A 23,212-nucleotide genomic window follows, 5' to 3' on the forward strand; every position below is an offset into this window, starting at 1 on the left:
AAGGCTCACTTCGCTTGACAAGACTCGAGGCACATGATGCGAGAAAGGGAGGGGCGGGTCACATGACTTCAGCCTCTGCCCAGTTTCAGAGATCGAGTCTTCGTCCACCGGGTCTAGGGGCTCTTCTCTGCGGCCGGCCCCCGTGCTATGTGGTTGCGTGGCTACCAAGCTACCTCTCTGGGCCAGTGAGTGAACTTTTACCAAAAGCTAGTATGATTTGGTCTCCTAAATGCCATGCGAGGGGCGATTGGAATTGACGCCCTACGCTTCTAGAGCACACAAGTCTCTGTGTACATTGGATCCAGATGCCTAGCGTCCAGTTGGGGGACACATAGAGTGTGGCGCCCAATGGAGTTCTCACCCTGGACTAAGGATCGACGACTTACTGGAAGAAGAGCCCTTACTCCTACACAAACCAAAGCAGAGCAGAGCTCAAACCTGGAAGAGATAGAGGCCACCTCACGGTCTTTGCCCTTAGGCACGTCTCTTCAATCTTGCTTGGTTTTCTTAAGCAACCATAGTAATCTAACACACAATGTTCTTTTCTTAGAACCATCCTATATCTTCCCTTGGACTCTGAACACAGGTCCACGTCTGTCATTCAAGATCTTGCAGAGCCTCTTACCTGCCTCCCATTCCAACATCTGAGTCACGGGGGCTGGTGGTGGTGCAGGAATCGGAGTAATGCCTCGCCAGCCAGCCGTAAGAAAATATTTGCAGTTTCCTGACAGACCTTCTGGACTTTCCACACGTGGCCTTGCACACTGTCTCCCTACCAGGTGTCTCTTCTGTCTTCAAGCCTCACTACAAACAGTAACCTCCTGATTGCCATCTCCAATCCCATTATTTGGGCATCCTCAGCTCCCTGTGCTTAATCCCTATCCCATACTGATTTCTTCATTTATTGAATCAAGTAATTATCTGTAATGTGCCACACAGTGTTCTGTCTAGATATACAGAGGTTCACAAAAAAAGCCTAAAGTGTATCAATGGAGTACTGGATTATGTTTTATTCTCCTTTTCTGGATCAGTCTCTTTCTCCAAACTTGGGAGTTCCTGGAGGAAAGGAACAAGATCTGACCCCTCTCTGCTACCCACACCCTGGCATTTGCTTAGACAAAATGTCAATTGAATTTTGAATTGAGTAAATTACAGCCTCCCATCACCTTGGGTCACACCATGTCCCCTGTTCTGGGAGGGGACATGCAAGGAGTTAGAGGAGAGGTCACTGAACCCAGTAGCTCTTAATACCCCTCTGATCAAGACCCTGAAATTCTGTAAATTCTTACAGGGCTTGAGAAGGGTAAGTCAGACCCACTTTGTTCCTGCAGCTAGTAACTTGAACTGCAGGTCTCAGGTGACAGCAGCAGCTTCTGCATCAATAATTGAGAGCAGGTCCAGCCTGCCTCAGGGTTCTCTGGCCCCAAGGACTCCCCCTCCTGTCCTATGCTCTGATCTTCCCCCAGCCGGAGCCTCCAGCCCAGGTAAGCAGGGCTCTTGAGCGTGGGTTCCCAAGCATACCAGTTCAAACTCACTATCACTCACTTACTCACATCCACTTTTACACTCTTGCTTTCAATTTTAGTCCCCACCATCACCAGAGGCCTCACAAGGGACAGATGTGGAGGAAAGGGAGGATCATCCAGGGCATGCAAGAGGAAAGAGCACTTATCCCCCATTGGGGCCCTGGAAGAAGAGGCTCGAGCTTGGGGGGACAGTGGGTGCTGTGTGTGTACACACTTGTAAAAGGAATTCTGAAAGAGAACAGAAAAGGCAAATGCAGGGGAGGAGGCATGAAAGGACTGGAGAGGAGACAGAGACTCAGGGACTCCTCCCAACCTCAGGAAAGAACAGATGGAAGGGTGGGAAGGAATCGCATCCTAACACCCTATGGAGTGTTTTGATTGCCTTTTACTGAGGCAGCACACAAGGCCCGAAGGGGTTTCTGACTACAAAGTTGTGCTCTTTTGCTCCACATTAATGGGTCAGAGGAGACAAGGCAGAGGGGAGGCTGGGTGGGGGATATCTCAGGGGACTATGGAAAGTGGTCCAGAAGAGGTGACTAAAGAGATGAGGGGAAACGGATGGAAGAAGCACGGTGAAGATAGGACCAAGGGGCAGAAGTGGGAAGAGGTGGTTTGGGGATGGATGCAGAACACAGACTAGCATGAAGTCCTTGAAAGTAAGTACATGGTTTTGGCATTGAACCAATTCAGATTCAAATCCCCATTTTGCTGTGTGACTATGGGCAAAAGACAGCCTTTCTGAGCTATGGTTTGTAAAACATAGGGATAATTAATACAAAATACAAATGGTGGATGTGGGTTTCCCTCCCTGCCTCTTCTCACCTCAGAGCCCTGGTGGGGACCATGTCCCCCGCCATCGCACTGGCCTTCCTGCCACTGGTGGTGACATTGCTGGTGCGGTACCGGCACTACTTCCGACTGCTGGTGCGCATGGTCTTGCTGCGGAGCCTCCGAGACTGCCTGTCAGGGCTACGGGCTGAGGAGCGGGCCTTCAGCTATGTGCTCACCCACGCCCTGCCTGGGGACCCCAGTCATATCCTCAACACCCTGGACCACTGGAGCAGCCACTGCGAGTACCTGGGCCACATGGGGCCTGTCAAAGGTCAGTGTTCCTTACCCTTCTGCTCTAGGCAGCACCCCTAAGATGGTAAGGAAGGTCTGGGACCTACCACTGCCTACTGGGTGCATTGGGCAGGTTCCTGATCCTCTGAGTCTCTCTTTTCTCCTCCACAAATGAGGGGGCTGGGCAAAGCTATTCATTCATCTAACAGTTATTGCCACCACTTTTGTACTAGGCCTGTACTAAGTGCTGGGTTGGAAAAGGAGGCAGAGGCCACACAGATGAATCAACCACAAATGTTGGCCTCAAAGGGGACAGTACAAAGGGGACAACCATCTCAGCATATAACTCATAACTTTGTAATTATCTGTGCTATTTCTCCCCCAATCACAGAGGCTCCTACATCCCATTCAGAGTAATGCCTGGCTTTGTCGGAGTCCCAGCTCCTGGCACAAGTGATTTTACTTTATTTCAATTTTTATTCTATTATTTTATTTTTAGATTTTATTTGAGTGTGTGCACAAGTAAGGGAGAGGGGCAGAAGGAGAGAGGGAAGCCGACTCCTTGCTGAGCAGGGAGTCCAACTTGGGGGCTCGATCCTAGGACCCCAAGATCATGACCTGAGCTAAAGGCAGACACTAAACCGACTGAGCTGCCTGGGCACCCAGCACAAGTGCTTTTAGAGTCTGAAGAAATTTTTCCAACTTGGGGGCTCGATCCTAGGACCCCAAGATCATGACCTGAGCTAAAGGCGGACACTAAACCGACTGAGCTGCCTGGGCATCCAGCACAAGTGCTTTTAGAGTCTGAAGAAATTTTTCCAATTCCAAGGTTAGAAAGATATTCAATGAACAAAACAAGAGGGAATGAAACTGGATGCTCTAGCAAAAGTCTCTCAGAAGCCTGTGGCTCTTTCTGTTTGAGCCCTCCTGGAGGAAGCAGACCCTAGAATTGCTTTCAGCTTGGCCAAGTAGATAAGGACAAGGGAGGGGAAGGGCAGAGCCAGCACATACACTGGTGCAGCATGAAAAAATGAGCCAGCGCTGCCTTGGTTGACTTTGGGCACACTGTTTGGGAGGGCTGTGGTAGAGGCTACAGATGGAAGAATGGAAAAGTTGGATAGGATCAGGTCCAGGAAGGTCCTGAATGTCAGGCTAAGGATCTCAAGTTAAATCTCAAAGGCCTCGAAGATCACAGGAACTAAGGAGCAACAGGGTCAGATTTGTTTGTTGGAAAGATGCCTAATGGCTGGTATGAAGTGAGAGTGAAAGAGGGGAAGGGAGAACCAGTGGGGCAGCTAGAGCTGTAGTCCGAGAGGAGACCCCAGCTGGTTGGGGCTGCAGTGAGGCAAGTGGGCATTCGAGATCCTTTTCTATCAGGGACCCCAAATCCATCTCCCATGTCTGCTGTAACAGCCATCTTCCCCTCAGGTCAGATCCTGACGCGACTAGTGGAGGAGAAGACCCCTGCGTGTGTGCTGGAGCTGGGCACCCACTTCGGGTATTCCACACTGCTTCTTGCCCGTGCTCTGCCCCCTGGGGGCCGCCTTCTCACCGTGGAACGGGACCCACGCATGGCAGCAGTGGCTGAAAAACTCATCCGCCTGGCTGGCTTTGACGAGCGCACGGTCAGCACCCACCTCCTTTCCACCCCCGGCCTGCCCTAGCCAAGCCTCCCCAGTAAAGGAATCCTACCCAGGGGAAAGCAGCAGCTCCATTCCACATAGGGGACTGGGACCTTGGGTGATGTGTGAACTCCTGTCCCCCTGTTCCAAGTCATTTGTCATATTTGCTGCTGGATGACAAAGGAGCAGTTAAGAGGAAGGTCTCTGGAGCCTACCAAACCTGGGTCTGAACCCTTAGTCTAGTCTACCTCTTGTGACCTTTATGACCTTATTTCCTGAATCTCAGCTTCATCACTGCCAGAATGGAAATCACAATACTGATCCTGAACTCTTGGGTCTGTTCTGAAAACAGAGGAAATCTGAGAACACTCATGGGGACTTAGGCCAGGACCTGGCATAAAGTAAGCCAGATCCTGGGGGAGGTGGTCTGGTTTGGGAGACAGTCCCTCCCACCCTCACCTCCAGCTCCTCCCACCCCTACAGGTGGAGCTCATTGTGAGTAGCTCAGAGGAGGTGATCCCACGTCTACGAACCCAGTACCAGCTGAGTCGGGCAGACTTGGCGCTCCTGGCACACCGGCCCCGATGTTACCTGCGAGACCTGCAGCTGCTGGAAGCCCATGCCCTGCTGCCAGCTGGTGCTACTGTGTTGGCTGACCACGTGCTCTTCCCTGGTGCACCTCGCTTCCTGCAGTATGCCAAGAACTGTGGCCGCTACCGCTGCCGCCTCCACCACACTGGCCTCCCAGACTTCCCTGCCATCAAGGATGGCATAGCCCAGCTCACCTATGCAGGGCCTGGCTGAGGTCCAGGCCCAGGGGTACTTACTGCTGCCCCTCCACCCCCATCCAAGCAAGGACCTCAGGACATCTCCTCCCCTCTCTGCTTGTGGCCTGACACATGCTGGGCTCAGGGATGGGGAGGCTGTCCTCCCACCTTTGCCCTACTGCAGTTCCACACTGACGAGGTGTCAAGTTAGGTCAGACTGCTTGGTCTCACTGGCCCCTACCTATCCTTCCAGAGAGACCTATGGATTAACAGGCAAGAGTCCTGAGCTCCCAACCCAACTCTATCACTGATTTTCTGGATGACTCCAAGGGAATCCCTGGGCTGCTCTGAGATTTAATCTGCTCTCCTAATACCAAGGAAGCTGTCTGGAAGAGCTCCAGGAGCCTCCCATCTCTGAGACTCAGAAAGCCTGCCCTCCCCAGCCCATGCAGTTCCAGGTGGGATCAGAGGAAACAGAGAAGCTCTGAAGGAATGTATGGATACAAGCTGGGCCAGAGGAAACGGACATGGAGCCTGGGCCCATGGCTAGGGCCACCCTGGCCTTGCTTAGCCCTGGACCGCATGGTCAGGTAGGCTTGCCTGAAGTCCCTTGTGTGCCCTCTTCCTAAAGCTCAAGAGAAGATGCTGGATTCCTCTGCACCCCACCAACAAATAGGGAATAGACACGGGGGAAAAAAATCAGTCCTGTGTCTTTATTAAAGAGAGTTAGAAAGAGATTATACCTGGCAACCAAAGTGTTAGGTACTAGGCAGAAAGGTGGGTTGGGCTCAGGCCCTGGGGAATCACGGGCAAACTGATGGCCTGGGAGGAGCCAAGGAGACCAGTTCCTGGCAGCAGCTGAAGAGATACCCAAGGGTGAGCTTTCAGGCACTGGGGCAATCAGCTGGTTCTGCAGAGGATGCAGGGTAAGTTGGGCTGGCCTGGAATTTACCTGAGGCCACCCTGCCTTGTCTACCTAGATCATCCACTGGTCCTGATCCTGTTCGTTGCCTTCCATGTCCACCTGGAGAGAAGGCTGGGTGTGGGTGGGGAGGGGCCTCAGCCACCCAGCCAGCCCCAGTCCCAGATCTTGCCCGTCTGGCACCAGAGTCTCTGTACCTCTTGGCCACCAATTAGGTCAGGAGCAGGGGCCCTCCCCCACACCTCTACCTACCTCATTGACCTCTCCATCATCTGGTGACTCATTGTAGTCATTCATCTCATCCATGTCCTGCATATCCTCATCATCCTCTGAGTCCTCTTCACTATCCTCGTCGTCATCTTCATCCTCTTCTTCTTCATCATCATAGTGCTGGTGAGGCAGGGGAAAGACTATAGGCCCTATAAGAGTGCCTGGACCAGCTCAAGGTCCACTTGGAGCCAGTCTCTGGGGCCAGTGCATGACCCTCCATTCCCCAACCTTTCTCTGCTCCTTTGAGTCTAGCAGGCTGATGCATGTTCTATAGGACCTTAGTGCTGGGTCCAATGGCCACCACTCTACACCCTCTTTATAGCCTCCATCCAGAGCTGAACACCACAACCGCTCTGCGTCAGAGGCAGGACCTTCAGAAGTAGAGCAGAGCTTTAGTCCACCTGGGCTCCACACAAGCCCTACCTGCTGGAACCACTCACCTCTGAGGCCGGCTTGCCAATAGGTACCAGGTTGTTGTCTTTCTCTGCAATACTCTGGAGCTGTAGCCAAATCAGGTGGAGAGCAGAGTCAGAGCCTGAGCAGGACAGGTCAGGGACATGAGACTGGCCTACTCTGCCCCTAAGAAGTCCCCTTAAGGGTGAAGCTTCCTTCCAGTTGCCAGAAAGAGCCAATCTCTTTGTCTCTTATCATCTGCCACTTACTTATAAACTTGATCCAACTACGTCAACTCTCTTAGGAGGCCACAGTTTCCTCCTAAGATGATGGTGAGGGTAAAGTGAGAGACTATCAGTCTAGAATAAGGCACCTACTAGGACCTCAATAAAGTCAAAATTATTATTTCTTATGTTTCAGAGGAAAGAGCCTTGGCCTCCAATCTGGCTCAGAAGTCTCATGGGCCCACAGTAAGTCAGGGTAATACAAAGATGTGAATCTAGGCCTCCTGCCTCCCAGCTTGATTGTTCCCAGTTCAGGGCAAAAAGCTTCTCCCAGAGGCTCCACCACTGTGCTAGGTCCTTACTCACCCAGGCCTGATGCTGTTGTTCTTGCTGCTGCAGCTCTGTCTCCTCCACACAGGGTCGATCCAGATTAAACCACAATGTCTCAGTCACACGGGGGAAGAGTGAGGGAAACAAGGTGGACATGGCTCCTAGACTGAGGTAAAGGGCCAGGTGAATCCAGCTGTCAGATGTGTTTGTTTTTGGGTTTTATTTGGTTATAGTTTGATTTGGGGATGGGGTGGAGTAGAAGGTAGCAGGGAAACAGCTCTTCTCTGTGGGAATCAAACAGACCTGGGTTTGAGTCCTGGCTCCACCACTTACTAGCTGTTTGACCTTGGCCAAGTCACTTAACCTCTATGAGCCTCAGTTTCCTCATCTGTAAAATGGGGGGGAATAATAACAATTATACCACCCTCATACTTATTCTGATAATTAATTTACTTTATGGAGAAGTAAAGTAGTTCAAGGGGAGGCGGGAAGGGGAATGGAAGCCAAATGTAGAGCTATGAATCCAGAATGCAGACTGGCACTACAAAATCAGAGGCAGCAGGGCTCCACTGATCCTATCGTTACCTCCTCCAAACACTAAGACCTACTTTTTGCCCCTCTGTGATGATCCATACCATACTTACCCAGTGTCAGAAATTTAGGACACTAACCACCTCTCTCATGAACCAGCTAAACTGGGGTGGGGTGCAGCACGGTTCAGAAAGACATTCTAAAGGCATGAGTAAATGAATAAATAAGTAAATGGAAAGCTGAATGAACTAACGTGAATGGATAATGTAAATTCGGCACGGACTAAAAGCAGCTGAGGGGGACCGGAAAGGTCCCAGAGAATTTGAATTAAAACCTTTCAGCTCACAGGAAAATTGAGGCCCTGCGACAGGCAACGACTGGCTCTAGGTCACAAGTGAGCTGGGGCATCATATTCCGCGGGGAAGAAATCCAGGCCAGGCACTAGAGATGAGCAGGAGAAACGGACCGACGTCTACTTCTGCTTTTGCCCTAAACTCATTTAGCCATCCTGGGCCCGCCGCTGCCCTTCCGTGAACCTCAGCTTCCCGGGCCGTGTCACCAGCACAACACAAGCCATCCTCACTCCGGGCCCGTCATAGGAGAGGCCAGAGCCCGAGGCTCCGAAAGCCCACCCCTCGCCGCAAAGCCCCCGCCCACTCTTTGCTTATTATGATAATGACCGCGGGGTGGACCAACACGAAGAATGCAGGGGCGGGATTCGAACAGGCATTTACCCTTATAGGGCTGCTAATCGCGAAAGGAGCGGGGCCTGAATGGGGCCAATTAACTGGGAGGAATGGTGGGTGACAGAAACGGACACCAATGAGGGACGGGTCTCGGGCGACTGGGTGGGGCTTAGTCTCGAGGAAGCGGCCAATGAACTGGAGCTCTTTAATGTGGAAAGGGGTCTGAACGTGGAGCTCCTGAGAAGCCGGGTCAGGACCACGGGGTTCCTCCGCGAGAGGGAGACGAGAAGGGGCAAGGAGACAGAGGCCGCAGCCTGGCTTCCGTACTTACCGCGCCAGGAGGCGGCAGCCGGCGGCGACCCGGAAGCACTTCTCTCTGCCCGAGCGGAAGAGCCCACCAGAGCCCGGGAACCACCAACGCATGCGCCTTTGCTCTCCTTTTGTTTCCCGCTCCCGCCCACCCCACCGGATGTGACGTTACACACCTCAGTCACGTAGTTGAGGTCGAAAATTTGCCTACTCCGTTGGCCCCGCCTTGAGTCTCCGCCTTTCGGCTTCCCCAGCGTGCCCCCCCCCGCCCCCCCCGCAACGGCCCCATCGAACCCCGCCCGTTCGTCCCTAGCCGGGATCTGCTTGCCAAGCCCTGCTGGAAAATAGCTGGCAGCAGCTACCTGCTTTAGCACTGGAACTCTTTGTCCTGCCGCGCGTCCCAGGAAAATTCGTTTGCTTCTACCCCCAAATCGCGGGGCGATATTATGCCCCTTCTGTCTGTCTTTTCTCACCCTCCGCTTCTTGGTTGGTGCATGTATGTACGACTTCAGCAGAAGTAGTTGAGTCCCTACTGTATTCCAGGCTCTGCTAGAAGCTGGGGGGGGATGAATCTAGAACACGGTGCCTGCCCCCGTAGACCTCCAGTCCAGTGGAGAAGCCAGGCTCCACAGACCCACGGTGGACGCAGTGGTTTCTTACGATTGCCTGTCCAGCTCTGCGTCTGAGTTCATGTATGGGTTTCAGTGACCAGTCAGCCTCAGGACACCACTTTGGGGGAATTCAGTTGCCCTTTCCGGGACTGGTCTAAATACCTTTAGTGGTCAACCTCGTCATCTCTCCCAGTCCTTTGTTGATGAGTCTGTTCTGGTAACCGCTGAGTCAGCCTCCCCTTCAGGGATCATGCCTTCTGTCAAACGGCAGTTCTTCGAACCCAACCCCCCCATTAAGCTCCATCACCCACCAGCCTCTTCTAGAGCTAGCAATCATCCCTGATTCCGCTCCTGACCACACCAGATGTGTGAGCTTTAACAAGTCCTTTATCCACCCCAGTCTGGATTCAGTTTCCTCTTCAACCATAAACTTCATAAACTGCGCATCCTACCTCCTGTCCTGGACTGATGTGAGGATTTGGTGAGACTACATGTTTAAGTGGTAGTGTACTGTGTATGTTAACATGATTGTGTTTCCAAGCAGTTCTGGTAGTCATGAAGTTTTTCATTAAAGAGTAAAATTTGGGGCAGCCCCGGGTGGCTCAGCAGTTTGGCGTCGCCTTCAGCCCAGGACCTGGTCCTGGAGACCTAGGATCCAGTCCCAGGATCGAGTCCCACTCGGGCTCCCTGCATGGAGCCTGCTTCTCCCTCTGCCTGTGTCTCTGCCTCTCTCTCTGTGTCTCTCATGAATAAATAAAATCTTTTTAAAAAGTGAAGAGTAAAATTTGCCTCTTGGAAATGTCCACCTTTTTCATTCATTCTTTCTACAAGTACGTACTTAGTGCCTTACTATATGCCTGTCACTAGTCTAAGTAGTGGGTATACAATAGGGAACAAAACAGATGCCCCCCCCCCCCAACAATCTCCATGCAGCTTCCATTCTAATAGGAGAGATAAACAACAAAGAAGATAAACAAAATACAGTTTTAAGATTGGGATTGCAGGTTTGCAGTAAATACCTAGGAGAGGGGCACCTGGGTGGCTCAGTGGTTGAGCATCTGCCTTTGGCTCAGGTCCTGATCCCAGGATCCTGGGATCAAGTCTCACATCAGGCTCCCTGCAGGGGGCCTGCTTCTCCTTCTGCTTATGTCTCAGGCTCTCTCTGTGTGTCTTTTATGAACAAATTAGTAAAATCTTTAAAAAAAAAAAAAAAAAAAAGCACCCAGAAGAAAAACATAAATCAGAGAAGCAGGGAGGGGAGGGGTTTTATTTTAGATAGGGGGGGCCAAGGAAAACCTTACTAGGAAGGAGACTTTTGAGCTAAGGTCTAAAGAAAAAGCTGGGGGTGCAGGGGTGGCGAGCACTGTTCTGATATTTAGGGAAGAGCATTTCAGAGAGAGAACGAGTGCAAAGGGTCTAGAATGGCTGAAGCATAGTGTACTACGGTGAGAGCAGCAGATGAGGACAGAGAAGTAGCAGGAGCCAGATAGTACAGCCTTGCAAGTCACAATAATGACTTTAGCTTCTACTCCATGTTGAGAATCCTGTGAAGGGTTTTGAGCAGAGGATCCACACAATCTGATTTACATTTTAACAGAGTTAACTCCGGCTGTTCTATGAAGAATAGATTCAGGAGGGAGAGTGGCAGAAGCAGGGAGACCAACTGGGAGCCTATTACAATAATCCAGAGGTGGGGGATAAAAAGTGGTTGAATGTTGAATATATTTAGAGGGTAGGGACAAGAGAGCTTGCTGACAGATTGGATGTAGAATATCAGAGAAAGAAAGGAGCCAAGACTTTTGAACTGAACAACTGGGAGACCAGCGTTGCCATTTCTTGAGATGGGAAAGACAAGGGAGATGTTGTTTTGTGTAGGGAACTATCTGGAGCTCATTTTTGGGTGTGTGCAGAGTTTAAAATGCTCATTAGAGTACAGATGGTGAGAGGGCAGGAGGAGCAGGGGGCAAGAAGTCTGAGGTCAGGGGAGAGATCTAGATTGCAGATATCAATTTGGGAGTTATCAGCACATAGATGGCATTTAAAGCCATGAGATGATATGAGATCATCAAAGGAATGAGTGTAGATGGAAAATAGTTTCCTTCAACATTCATCATTTAAGGAAACTAGGAGAAGCATCAGATCAGACTGAGGGGGTCCAAAAATATAAGTAGAAACGCAGGCAAGCTGGGTGGTATCCTGTAAGCCAAATGAGGAAGGAGGTGATGCTCCCCTATAGCCTTGTTCTGTACAAATTGATTCTATTGTATCCCTAGCAGACCAGAAATTCTTGAGGGCACAGACTTGAGTGGTTTCCATGTCCCCAGGACTCAGACTGATGTCTCCCTTCTCCTGGATCCCTTACCTGTTCTCCTGTGGCCTATGTCCCCATGAGTCCTCCTGCTTCTTTTCCTTATAGACTCCCTACCTCCAGCACCCTTTGCCTCCCATGCTTCCTGACAGCTCTGGCCTAATGGAAATCCTCCTGTAACCTAGAGTTTCTTACCAACGTCCAGCCAGGTTCAACATGCCACAGTGACTGGTTAGCTTGGGGAGGGAAAAAAGGAATGGAGAAGTGGAAATTTTGTGTGATTTCCTATTTTGGGCTTGGGCAATTCAGTCAATGATGGTGACATTTGTCTTACATTCATTATCCATCATTTAACCTTGCTGAATGTTTAAGTTGCTTTCATTTCAAGGATAATAAAACTAAGACTGAGAGATTAAGAAATTTGCTTCATATTCCTTCATTTGTTCCACTGTTTGGTCAACATTTATTGAGTGCCAAGCAAATGCCAGACACATGCTAGGTCCTAGGGACAGAAGCAGACATAATCTCTGTCCTAGAGAAAAATACAGTCCAGTGAGAACTAAAACAATTATACACAATTATAGGAGAGGGTAGTAAATGTTAAAAATCAATGTATGTAAAAAAAGAAAAAAAAAAGTGTATGTTGGGATGCCTGGGTGACTCAGCGGTTTAGTGCCTGCCTTCGGCCTAGGGCATGATCCTGGAATCCCAGGACTGAGTCCCACATCAGTCTCCCTGTGTGGAGCCTGCTTCTCCCTCTGCCTATGTCTCTGCTTCCCTCTCTCTGTGTCTCTCATGAATAAATAAATTAAAAATCTTAAAAAAAAAATCGATGTATGTGGAGACCATATGAGAGCACAGAGGAAGGAGAGATGAATAGGTTCTGGAGAAAAGTTTAGACTTTTGTTCCAGGGAAGCATTAGAGAGGGCCTTGAGGGATGAGTAGGAGTTTACTTGTAGAAAAGTGGGAGAAGGCAATGTATGAAGAGGCATGATTACCTTCAAGGACATGGAGTTGAAAGGTGATGATGTGTTTGAAGAACACTGAAAGAACTAGGAATTTTGGGCAGAACTGGGGATAGAGAAAGAAAGATGAGAAAGAATGTTAGGGAGACTCAGATGGGAAGGGCTTTGGTAGCTCTGAGATGATGTGGACAGGATGGTAGTCAGGATCCAGAAAGAGTGAGAGCTGAGCGATGTGAATGCAATACCTCCTTGCTACCTGTTCCTGAAATGCACTGAGTACATTCCTGCTCCAGAGCCTTTAGGCTTATGATTCCCCCAGCCTGGAACATATCCTTCTGGCAGTGTAAACTGACAGTTGGTTTCTTTTCTCTTATGTAAAGTAAGTGCCTGACTTAAGCTTTAATTACTGAAGCATCCAATGCACAGCTATCTCTAATAAACCAAGAGGCAGGTCACTTCCCCTCCACCAAGGCACTTTTGTTTTTGGGATCTTTGCTGATTTTGGTAACTGTACCATTTGGGCCACTTATTTATTCCCTATCCTCACTTTAAATTATCCCTCTTTTTTTTTATTTTTTTTAAGATTTTGTTTATGTATTTATTTATTTATTTATTTATTTGAGTGAGGAGGAAGAGGGAAGTGGGAAGGTAGAGGCCCCGAGGGCCCCTGATATTCATACCAGGACCCTTCCTGTCCTCACTTGGATATTTACTGCCTCGCTCCATGCTCATCCTTCCATCACAGTCATCACTGCTAAGGCTTACAGTGAATGGAAAACCAAGATGAAACCCATCTCCTGGGCAGCCCCGGTGGCGCAGCGGTTTAGCGCCGCCTGCAGCCCAGGGCATGATCCTGGAGACCCGGGATTGAGTCCCACATCAGGCTCTCTGCATGGAGCCTGCTTCTCCCTCTGCCTCTCTCTCTCTCTCTCTCTCTGCATCTCTATGAATAAATAAATAAATAAATAAAATCTTTAAAAAAAAAAAAAAAAAAAGAAACCCATCTCCTGCTATACAAAATCAGCATGGTCCATTGGGTTTATCATTTTCATGACCATAATGACCCAAATGATCCCGCTTCATTTCCATTCCTGAAGAGGCCGCATTTGACCCTGAGTCCAGAGAATTATTTTTACCAGGTGCTCCCCTAATTGGAGGTCAATGCTACTATATTTTATAGGGACAATCAAACCATCCAAAAGGCACTAAAACTCCAAGGAGAAAACTTAACATTCTTTCTCTGTCCCTTGAAGATGTAAACACCCAAGGAAGTAATTTAAGATTATTTGTCATGCATAAATACAAAGCTTTTTTTTTTTTTTTTTTTTTAAGATTTTATTTATCTATCCATGAGAGACAGAGAAAGAGGGAGACACAGGCAGAGGGAGAAGCAGGCTCCCTGCGGGGAGCCCCGATGTGGGATTCAATCCCGGGACTCCAGGATCATGCCCTGAGCCAAAGGCAGCCGCTCAACCGGTGAGCCACCCATGTGCCCAAACAAATACAAATCTTAAGAAGTCTTCACAAACATTAGTAAAAAGCTTTAGCCATTGGAGCAGGCAACCTTAACTTTTCCATCTGTCAATTTGGACTCAACTGTTATTTATAAACTAGTGAGTTTTATATTAATGTACCTGATTCGTGGTGAAAATTTTGAAACAGAAGCTATAGGGTCTCTGTGTATCTCTGCATGTTTATAAATGTCGATGGATGTATGATATGTACATGTGGTTTTCTCTCTCTCTCTACCACCAGATGGTATTGCCAAAATTAGTTGGTAAAAGAGCTCTATTTAATTGGCTTAAAAATGAGCACTTTTGAATTAAATATTCCTAAAACTCAGATATACAGAAACTAACCCAAATGTTTTTCAAGTTCTTATGATCTGGGATAATCTTCAGTAAATAAAAGCTAGTTTAGGGACGCCTGGGTGGCTCAGTGGTTGAGCATCTGCCTTTAGCTTAGGGCGTGATTCCGAATCCGGGGATCAAGTCCCACATCAGGCTCCCTGCAAGGAGCCTGCTTCTCCCTCTGCCTGTCTCTCTCTGTCTCTCACAAATAAATAAATAAAATATTTTTTTAAAAAGTTAGTTTAAGTTTAGCTTAATTAAAATTGGTATGTCTTCAGAGTTATCAGCATTAAACATAATGCAGACATACAACTTTTATTCCACCTGCGTTTACCAAATTCATGTTATCTCTAATACACATTTTGTCAGGAAGAAAAGTCACTTGGGATGATGACTGACTTTGTCTAGTGTCTAATAAAGTTTTTGGGTAATCTAAACATAGTTGTTGGGAGCAAGTGATGTAGATAGAGATAAGTGGGATAAGAGATTTTAGAGGCACCTTGGTGGCTCAGTTGTTAAGCATCTGCCTTTGGCTCAGATGGTGGGTCCTGGGATTAAGTCCTGCATCAGGCTTACCATAGGGAGCCTGCTTCTCCCTCTGCCTATGTCTCTGCCTCTCTCTGTGTCTCTCATGAATAAATAAACAAAATATTTTAAAAGAGAGAGATTTTAGGTGAACTGAGATTACTAGCCTGTTTTCATGGATAGACCTTTCAAGTTTAGGACAATGGCTATGTACTGGATTTCAGACTATTGCCTGTATAATCACTACATTTGCAGCTATAATCCTATTTAGATGTGTGTATTCTGGGTTACAAAGTGCCCTACCCCTGACTTTTAACAGATTGGCTACCCTGCCAGTTAATCTCCTTACCATTGGCTCTGATACCTCAGAATCACAGGGTAGATTATAGTGTAAACCTTGAGAGCCAGTTGTTCTTTCTTGCAACTCAAATGCCTGACTTAAGCTTGATTACTGACACATCCGCTTCAAGGACAGCCACTTCCTTTTTTTTTTTTTTTTTTTTTTTTAAGATTTTATTTATTTATTCATGAGAGACACAGAGAGAGAGAGGCAGAGGGAGAAGCAGGCTCCATGCAGGGAGCCCTATGTGGGACTCGACCCTGGGTCTCCAGGATCACGCCCAGGGCCAAAGGTGGTGCTAAATCACTGAGCCACCCAGGGATCCCCAAGGACAGCCACTTCCAATAAACACTTTGCCAACAACGCGGGCTAGATAAAGAGCCAGGCTACCTCCACCTCCAACTGAGGCTCTTTTGTTTTAAATATCTTGGCTGATTTCCACGGACCATTAGGGTCGCTTGTTTTGTCTCTTTTTGCACTTTGATTCCCACTCTTATTTTGTTGTTGTTTTTTACCTTAAATTGGCTCTGCACCCAACATGGGGCTTGAACTCCACCAGCCTACAAACCTGAGATTAAGAGTCACATGCTCTGCTGACTGAGCCAACCAGGCACCCCCCTCCTTTTTTTTTTTTTAAACATTTTTTTTTTTAATTTTTATTTATTTATGATAGTCACAGAGAGAGAGAGAGGCAGAGACACAGGCAGAGGGAGAAGCAGGCTCCATGCACCGGGAGCCCGATGTGGGATTCGATCCCGGGTCTCCAGGATCGCGCCCTGGGCCAAAGGCAGGCGCCAAACCGCTGCGCCACCCAGGGATCCCGGCACCCCCCTCCTGCTCTTATGTTTAAAATTCACCAATACAGAGGGAGCCTGTACTCACACACACTCTCTCTCTCTCTCAGATAAATAAAACCTAAACAAACAAATAAATAGAAGGGGTGCCTGGGTGGCCCAGTCAGTTAAGCATCTGCCTTCAGCTCTGGTCATGATTTCAGGATCTTGGAATGGAGCCCCCACATCAGGCTCCCTAATCAGTAGAGAGCCTGCTTCTCCCTCTCCTTCTGCCTCTGTCCCTGCTCATGCTCTCTGTCTCTCTCTCTCTCTCAAATAAATAAAGTCTTAAAATAAATGAATAAGTAAATACAAGAGTGAGCCCGTGAAACCCTAGGCGCCCACCCTTGATCCCAGTAAAAGCAGAACCCCAGGCCCATGTGCGGTCTATGCCGGTGGAGACCTTGCTGTGCAATTTCCAGGTTCTGTAAGTAATAAATCTTTATTTTTTTCAATGCTTCCTGAACGTTATTGCTGAAAGGCATCTTACATTCATAATATGAACCACAAGGGCCAGGGCCAGTCCAACCACAACATTGCTTATTGATAGGCTGAGACCTGTAAGTATAAAACACCCCTCCATATCCATGGGGATCCTTTCCTTACTTCACTGTGGCCTCTGCCCAAATATCACCTTGTAGATCTTTCCTATACAAAATAGCCCCTCTTCTGGGTGGCTGGGTGGCTCAGTCTGCTAAGTATCTGACTTCGATTCAGGTCATGATCCCGGGGGTCCTGGGATCGAGCACCACATCGGGCCCCCTGCTCAGAGTGGAGTCTGCTTCTTCCTCTGCCTCTGCTCTTCCCCCAGCTCATGCTCTCTTTCTCTCAAATAAATAAATAAAATCGTAAAAAAGTCCCTCCTCTATCTTTCTATTCCCTTACCCTACTTTATTTCTCCAGAGGAGATCCTTCCAGGGGATCATGATCTGAACTGAAGGCAGACACTTAACTGAATGAGCCCCCAGGTGCCCCTCTCCATTTATTTTCTCTCATTTCCCCTCCCTCCCTGGAATGTCAGCTCCATGAGAGCAGGGACTTCGTCTGGTTCACTGCTGTAGCCCAAGCACCTACAACAAACAGCTTAGCACATAGTAGGCACGCAGTGGATCTCAAACTGATTAATTGATAGCATCCCCACTTCCATCCCGCTGGTCCAAGGAACCATCATTCCAGGCCTGGACTCCTGAAGCCTACCTGATCCACCTGCCCTGTCCACACCCAATCCTTCTGCACACACCAGCCGGATCTTTCAAAATCGCCCGATGAATCATGTCACTTCCAGATTAAAACTCGTCAATGATCAAATAACTTGATCATCCCCTGCAGTGATGAGGAATTCTGTGAAATACTTTGTTAATTCTGTAGATGTAACTGTTACATGGCTGTATTAAGGTGATAAGCCAAATTGTTTCTCAGAGCCTGAAAAAAAGATGACACTGACTCTCACGGTGCTAGCAGTTAGCTATCGCTGCACCATCCCCTGGCTTTGTGGTTTACTGTTCCAGGCAGGATTGGATGTTAAAATAAGTGAAGGACAGGGTGATGAGGATGTGTGCATAGTGTCCAAGCATCTTCCCACAAAATGCTGATTACTCACGAAGGGAAAACTAATACCTATATGGAGAGAAACCACCTTAACCAAATGATTGCTAGCAGTAAGACATTGTGCACATCATATATCCCTTGATATGATACACTCTGAAAGGGCCATCACTTCCCTGATTTTCTGGCCAAAATGTACTTTGGCCAGATGTAAGATGTCAACATTTGGGGAACATGGATGAAAAGTATATGGGAACTCTCTTCACTACTCTTGCAACTTTTCTATAACTCAAAGAGTATGCCAAAATACAAAGTTAAAAAAATCAAATAGACACAGTGGTTTAATAGCTAACTTGTTATATTTCATGATTTTATGAGTCTGGAGTTTGGGCAAGACTCAGCTGGATACTCTTTTTGCTCCATGTGGCAGTGACTAGGGTCACTTGGTAGTGTTGAGCTTATGTCTGGGATGCTCCTGAACATCCAAGATGGTTTTACTCATGTGGTTGGCCCTTGGGCAGGGTTTGCTGGAAGGCTAGCCTCAGCTAGGCCCCCTCTTCTCCATGTATCCCATGGGCTTCTTGACATGGCAGTCAGTCCTCTCACATGGTGGCTCAGGGGCCTAAGAGCCAATATTCTAAGAAACAGGAAGTAGAAGCTGCTAGTCCTTGTCTTGGTCAGTTTGGGCTGCTGTAACAGAATACCATAGAGATAGGGGGTTTAAATAACAAAAGTTTATTCCTCACAGTTCTGAAGCCTGAAAGTCCAAGATCAGGGTACGGGCATGGTAAATTCTGGTGACACCCTCCCCGCTCCCCACTCCCCTCGCCCCCCACCCCCTTCCAAGTTGCAGACTGCCCATTCCTTGTATCTTGATATGGTGGAGAGCAGAGAGGGGAAGCAAGCTCTCCCGTGACATTTAAAAAAAATTTTTTTTAAGATTTAATTTATTCATGAGAGACACAGAAAGAAAGGTACAGACATAGGCAGAAGGAGAAACATCTCATGATCTTTATAAGAGCACTAATTCCAACTCTAATCATTTCTCAAAGGCCCCACCTTCTAATACCATCATACAGTAGGGGGCAGGTAAGGGTTCAACATACAGATGTTGGAAAGACACATCCAGTCCATAATCATCCCTTAAGGGCTGGAGCTAGAAATTGTCAAAAGATCAGTTTTACCAAATTCTATTGGTCAGAGCAGTCACAGAACCTGTTGAGCACAAACAGGCTCTGTGACCGCTCACCTCAAGGGGAGGTGACATAGACTTCACTTCACAACGGTCAAAGACTCTGTTCCCTTCTCTAACCCCCACATAGGAAAAGGCTTTTTCCCCTCAACTGCACAGAATGAGATTAATTATAAGCCTTGGGTCTGGGCATGCTCTCAGCATTGCTCCAGGCATGACTGCCTTTATAGATTTATTTGTGTCTTTCCTTAGCTTTTTTCAAAAAAGCAATGGAAACCTTGTGTTTTTCTTTTTTACATCATTTATGATTTTTATACCTGCTTAATCACATGGCTAGGAAGAACTTCTAATGAAAAATCTAAGCTTATCTCTGGTTGAAATGGTGTCACATGATACTCTTATTTCTAAAATATTATATTTCCTTTATTTGCATTCATTGACAAAACTTAGCAGAAGTGGAAAAAGAATTTTACAGACTAAGAGATTTCTGGGGAGAGGAGCTCTGAAGGCTATTCTCAAAAGTCAACGTAGCATGTGGTTTCTCAGCTAAATTTCTTAGAGGTAAGGCAAGAAAATGAGACCATGTATCTGGAGATAGCATTACAGTGAAAAAATCATGGGCTTTGCAGTTAAATCAGCTTGGGTTGAATCCTGACTCCTCTGCTTTTTAGCTATTTGGGAATTCACCTAACTCCCAAGGCCTCAGTTTCCTCATCAGTATGTTGGAAATAATAATGTCATTAGTGCACTGAGTCGTGAGAGTTATAAGACACAACAAAGTAAAGCATCCATTATTCTACTTGGTGTAGAGAAGTTCTCAGTATGTGAGGACTAGTGTGATTATGTAATAAGTGTTTAGTAGGCTACAAAAGACTTTCATTTACACTTCCAAACTACTCCTAAAGAAGGAAAACAGATACATGTCCCAATGTAGGGAACGAAGGTATTAAGACCAGCAACACGATGAAGATCACAGGCTAGTTCAATAGGAGGAGGGCAGAGCACTGCTGACTAGGGTCTGGTTCTCAGTGGTGATGGAGCTCCAGCAGGCAGAGGGAGCTAGGTGAGCACCTCATAACCACACCCTGACCTTGTCACCTTATGTGTACCTGCAGCAGGACTGTGCTGAGAACAGACTGAAACCACAGACCGTGCCCCGGGAGAGGCATTCTACTAGTCAAATAAGCGATGACAGGATTTGGAGGTTTTCCCAAAATCATAATGGGAAGACATCAATATACATTATTAAAAAAACAGGAACAATACCATCTGTCTGCCTAGGCTAACAGCAACTTTACTGTCTGCAATAATGTTTGAGAAACAGACTAAGGATCAAGCAATTTAACTTGAAAAAATGAACTTTTCTTCCTTCACTTTTTTTTTAAGATTTTATTTTTTTTAAGTAATCTCTCTACACTCAACGTGGGGCTCAAATTTAAACCCCTAAGATAAAAAAAATAATAAAAATAAAATAAAATAAAAATTAAAAAAAAAACAACCCTAAGATCAAGAGTTGCACGCTCCTCAGATAGAGCCAGCCAGGTACCCACTTTCTTAACTTGTTTATAATGGTTAATGAAAGGGTTCTTGCTATAGAGAGCATTTTCATCTATTTCAGACTATACAAAGCATAAAGAAGTAACTTGAAAGTTACACTATCAGATGTGCTATCAAGTATGTAAATGTGGATGACTTGGCTTCATGAGGTTTTTGTATAGTGAAACTATCCCCAAAAAGGTAAAGTGTAGAATAGTATGCTATCATTTGTATATACAAATGGAATATACAGTTGACCTTGAACAATGCAGGTTAGAGGTTAGTTACTTTTGACTCCCCAAAACCCTAACTTCTAATAGTCAACTGTTGACTGGAAGCCTTATCAGTAACATAAACAGTAGATCAACACATATTTTGTACATTATGTGTATTATACACTATATTTTTTTGGAAACTTTTTTTTTAAGATTTATTTATTTATTTATTTATTTACTTACTTACTTATTTATTTATTTATGATAGACAGAGAGACAGAGAGAGAGAGAGGCAAAGACACAGGAGGAGGGAGAAGCAGGCTCCATGCCGGGAGCCCGACGTGGGACTCGATCCTGGGACCCCAGGATCGTGCCCTGGGCCAAAGGCAGGCGCCAAACCGCCGAGCCACCCAGGGACCCCCCCCTGGAAACTTTTATTTATTTATGTTAGAAAGAGAGAGTGAGCAGGGAAGGGCACAGAAAGAGGGAGAGATGCAGACTCCCTGCTGAGCACAGAACCCAACAATGCTGATGTGAGGATCCATCCCAACACCCTGAGATTACGACCTGAGCCAAAACTGAGAGTTGGATGCTCAACTGACTGAGCCACCCAGGTGTCCCTATATACCGTATTCTTTCTTTTTTAGGGTGATTTTTTTTTTTTTTAAGATTTATTTCTTTATTCATTCAGAGAGAGCGAAGAGAGAGGCAGAGACACAGGCAGAGGGAGAAGCAGGCTCCATGCAGGAAGCCCGATGTGGGGCTCGATCCTGGGTCTCCAGGATCACACCCCAGGCTGCAGGGGGCGCTAAACCGCTGCGCCACTGGGGCTGCCCAGGGTGATTTTTTTTTTTTTTTTTTTTAAGATTTTATTTCAGACAGAGACAGAGAGCGCACACAATCAGGGGGAGCTGCAGGGGGAGAGGGAGAAGCAGACTCCTCGCTGAGCAGGGAGCCAAACCTGAGCCCAAGGCAGACACCGAACAGACCAAGCCACTCAAGTGCCCCCTGTAGTCTTACAATAAAGTAAGCTAGAGAAAAGAAAATACATTTACAGTATTGTACTATATTTTTCCAAAAATATTTTTCCACGTGTAAGTGGACCCGCGCAGTTCAAACCCATGTTGTCCAAGGTAGCGTTAACTGTATCAGATGTGTATACACATATATGTGTATGTGGCACAAATGCACAGAGTTTCTCTGGCAGTACACCCAAGGACCTAGGACTACCAGTGGCCTGGTGTTCATATTTCTGCAAACAGTTCTACAGTATCAATAACTAATATGTAGCATTATTTTATGAACAGCCTTGTTATTGAAATTTATGTAATGATATCAAATCAGGTGCATCATTCTGTATCTCATTTTCCCATTCAACATTTTGTATATTTATACTCACACATATATACAAACATATGTTGTATTTAAATAAGGTCACATGGTTCAAATAAAAACGGCATAGAAAGGTTTATAGAAGAAAGTGTTGGGCCATCTGGCTGGCTCGGTCAGAAGAGCATGAAACTCTTGATCTGGGGGTCATGAGCTCAAGCCCCAAGTTGGGTATAAAGATTACTAAAAAAAAATTAAAAATTAAAATTAAAAAAACAGAAGTCTCATCTCTATCCCATATCCTCCCACCAAGCAACTACTTGAAAAAGTTTTTGTACCTTTCTGGAATTTTTTTTTTTTTTAAGATTTTATTTATTTATTCATGAGAGACACACAGAGAGAGAGGCAGAGACACAGGCAGAAGGAGAAGCAGGTTCCACGCAGGGAGCCTGACGTGGGACTCAATCCCGATCCCGGGTGTCCAGGACCATGCCCCAGGCCCAAGGCAGGCGCCAAACTGCTGAGCCACCCAGGGATCCCCTGGAATTTTCTTTTAAATTTTTTTAAATTTATTTTTGAGAGAGAGACAGAGACAGAGACAGAGAGAAAGAGAGTGATCACTTGAGCACAGCATGAAGGGAGGGGTAGGGTAAAGTGCAGAAGGTGAGAGAGGACCTTAAGCTGACTCCCTGCTGAGTGCGGTGCCTGACAAAGGGCTCAACTCACAACCCCAAGATCATGACCTAAGCCAAACCCAAGAGTCAGATGCTTAACTGACTAAGCCACCCAGGTACCCCTCAGAATTTTCTTATGCAAAGACATACATTCTCCCTCCTTGTTTACACAAAAGAGTGCATTCTATTGACACATTTCTGCACCTTTCCTCTTTCCCTTAATAATATACTTGGAGGTTTTTCAACATTTGTATACCAAGAGCTTTCTCATTCTTTTATACCAGGTTAAATCCCATTGGATGAACCATGATTTATTTAACTGGTCTCTCACTGAAAGGCAGTTGGGTTGTTTGCTAAAATCCTGCCTGCTTCACCTGACAGAAAGGCTCAACAGGCAGTCAAGGTAGGTTTCTAAAAAGAGTGAGGAGGAGGAAGGAGACACTGTACTTCCCAGGTGGGCTGAGGGCAGGCCTTGAGGGAAAGTGGGGAGGGAGGTGGGAGCAAAGGTGAAGTCTTCCCCAGTTCTCTTGGGGTCTGGGTTTTCTGCTGAATTTTCCTCTAGTGCTCCTACCACTCAATGCTCTGGCTCAGGTCCCTCGCCCAAGTACCTTACTGTTGGCCTTCCCATAGCTCTAGGCCTGACTCG

At 47.0% G+C, this 23,212-nt stretch overlaps 2 protein-coding genes across 18 annotated transcripts; one reads left to right on the forward strand and one right to left on the reverse strand.

The window, feature by feature from the left end:
• The first annotated feature begins 60 nt into the window (after positions 1 to 60).
• Positions 61 to 7,895, forward strand: TOMT (transmembrane O-methyltransferase). 2 transcript variants are annotated; one of them, XM_072725876.1, is made up of 4 exons: positions 65 to 1,484; positions 2,354 to 2,628; positions 4,017 to 4,213; positions 4,694 to 7,895. In XM_072725876.1, exons 2-4 carry the CDS (start codon positions 2,370 to 2,372, stop codon positions 5,012 to 5,014), a joined length of 777 nt encoding a protein of 258 aa, XP_072581977.1. In that variant the 5' UTR covers positions 65 to 1,484; positions 2,354 to 2,369; the 3' UTR covers positions 5,015 to 7,895. The 2 variants fall into 2 exon arrangements, with proteins under 2 accessions (XP_072581976.1, XP_072581977.1); XM_072725875.1 differs by having other exon boundaries at positions 61 to 2,628.
• ANAPC15 (anaphase promoting complex subunit 15) lies at positions 5,677 to 8,803 on the reverse strand. 16 transcript variants are annotated; one of them, XM_072725898.1, is made up of 6 exons: positions 8,665 to 8,788; positions 7,420 to 7,504; positions 7,153 to 7,282; positions 6,610 to 6,669; positions 6,152 to 6,289; positions 5,677 to 6,001 (listed from the first exon to the last, which is right to left on the reverse strand). In XM_072725898.1, exons 3-6 carry the CDS (start codon positions 7,270 to 7,272, stop codon positions 5,954 to 5,956), a joined length of 366 nt encoding a protein of 121 aa, XP_072581999.1. In that variant the 5' UTR covers positions 7,273 to 7,282; positions 7,420 to 7,504; positions 8,665 to 8,788; the 3' UTR covers positions 5,677 to 5,953. The 16 variants fall into 16 exon arrangements, with proteins under 16 accessions (XP_072581999.1, XP_072582002.1, XP_072582001.1 ...); XM_072725901.1 differs by having other exon boundaries at positions 7,153 to 7,277; positions 8,665 to 8,744; XM_072725900.1 differs by lacking the exon at positions 8,665 to 8,788 and adding an exon at positions 7,994 to 8,408 and having other exon boundaries at positions 7,153 to 7,277.
• Positions 8,804 to 23,212: the final 14,409 nt, after the last annotated feature.

The sequence above is a fragment of the Vulpes vulpes genome, chromosome 11, assembly GCF_048418805.1.
Source record: "Vulpes vulpes isolate BD-2025 chromosome 11, VulVul3, whole genome shotgun sequence".
Lineage (NCBI taxonomy): Eukaryota > Metazoa > Chordata > Mammalia > Carnivora > Canidae > Vulpes > Vulpes vulpes.

Excerpts from the sequence above, each read along its gene's own strand:
- ANAPC15 (XM_072725890.1), bottom strand. The coding sequence starts at position 8,756 with ATGCGTTGGTGGTTCCCGGGCTCTGGTGGGCTCTTCCGCTCGGGCAGA. Across the intron at positions 7,283-8,664 it reads GGCTGCCGCCTCCTGGCGCG|TCTAGGAGCCATGTCCACCT; the intron begins GTAAGTACGGAA and ends CCTTTACCTCAG. Across the intron at positions 6,290-6,609 it reads TTGGCAAGCCGGCCTCAGAG|CACTATGATGATGAAGAAGA; the intron begins GTGAGTGGTTCC and ends CTGCCTCACCAG.
- TOMT (XM_072725875.1), top strand. The coding sequence starts at position 2,319 with ATGTGGGTTTCCCTCCCTGCCTCTTCTCACCTCAGAGCCCTGGTGGGG. Across the intron at positions 2,629-4,016 it reads CCACATGGGGCCTGTCAAAG|GTCAGATCCTGACGCGACTA; the intron begins GTCAGTGTTCCT and ends TCTTCCCCTCAG. Across the intron at positions 4,214-4,693 it reads CTGGCTTTGACGAGCGCACG|GTGGAGCTCATTGTGAGTAG; the intron begins GTCAGCACCCAC and ends CCACCCCTACAG.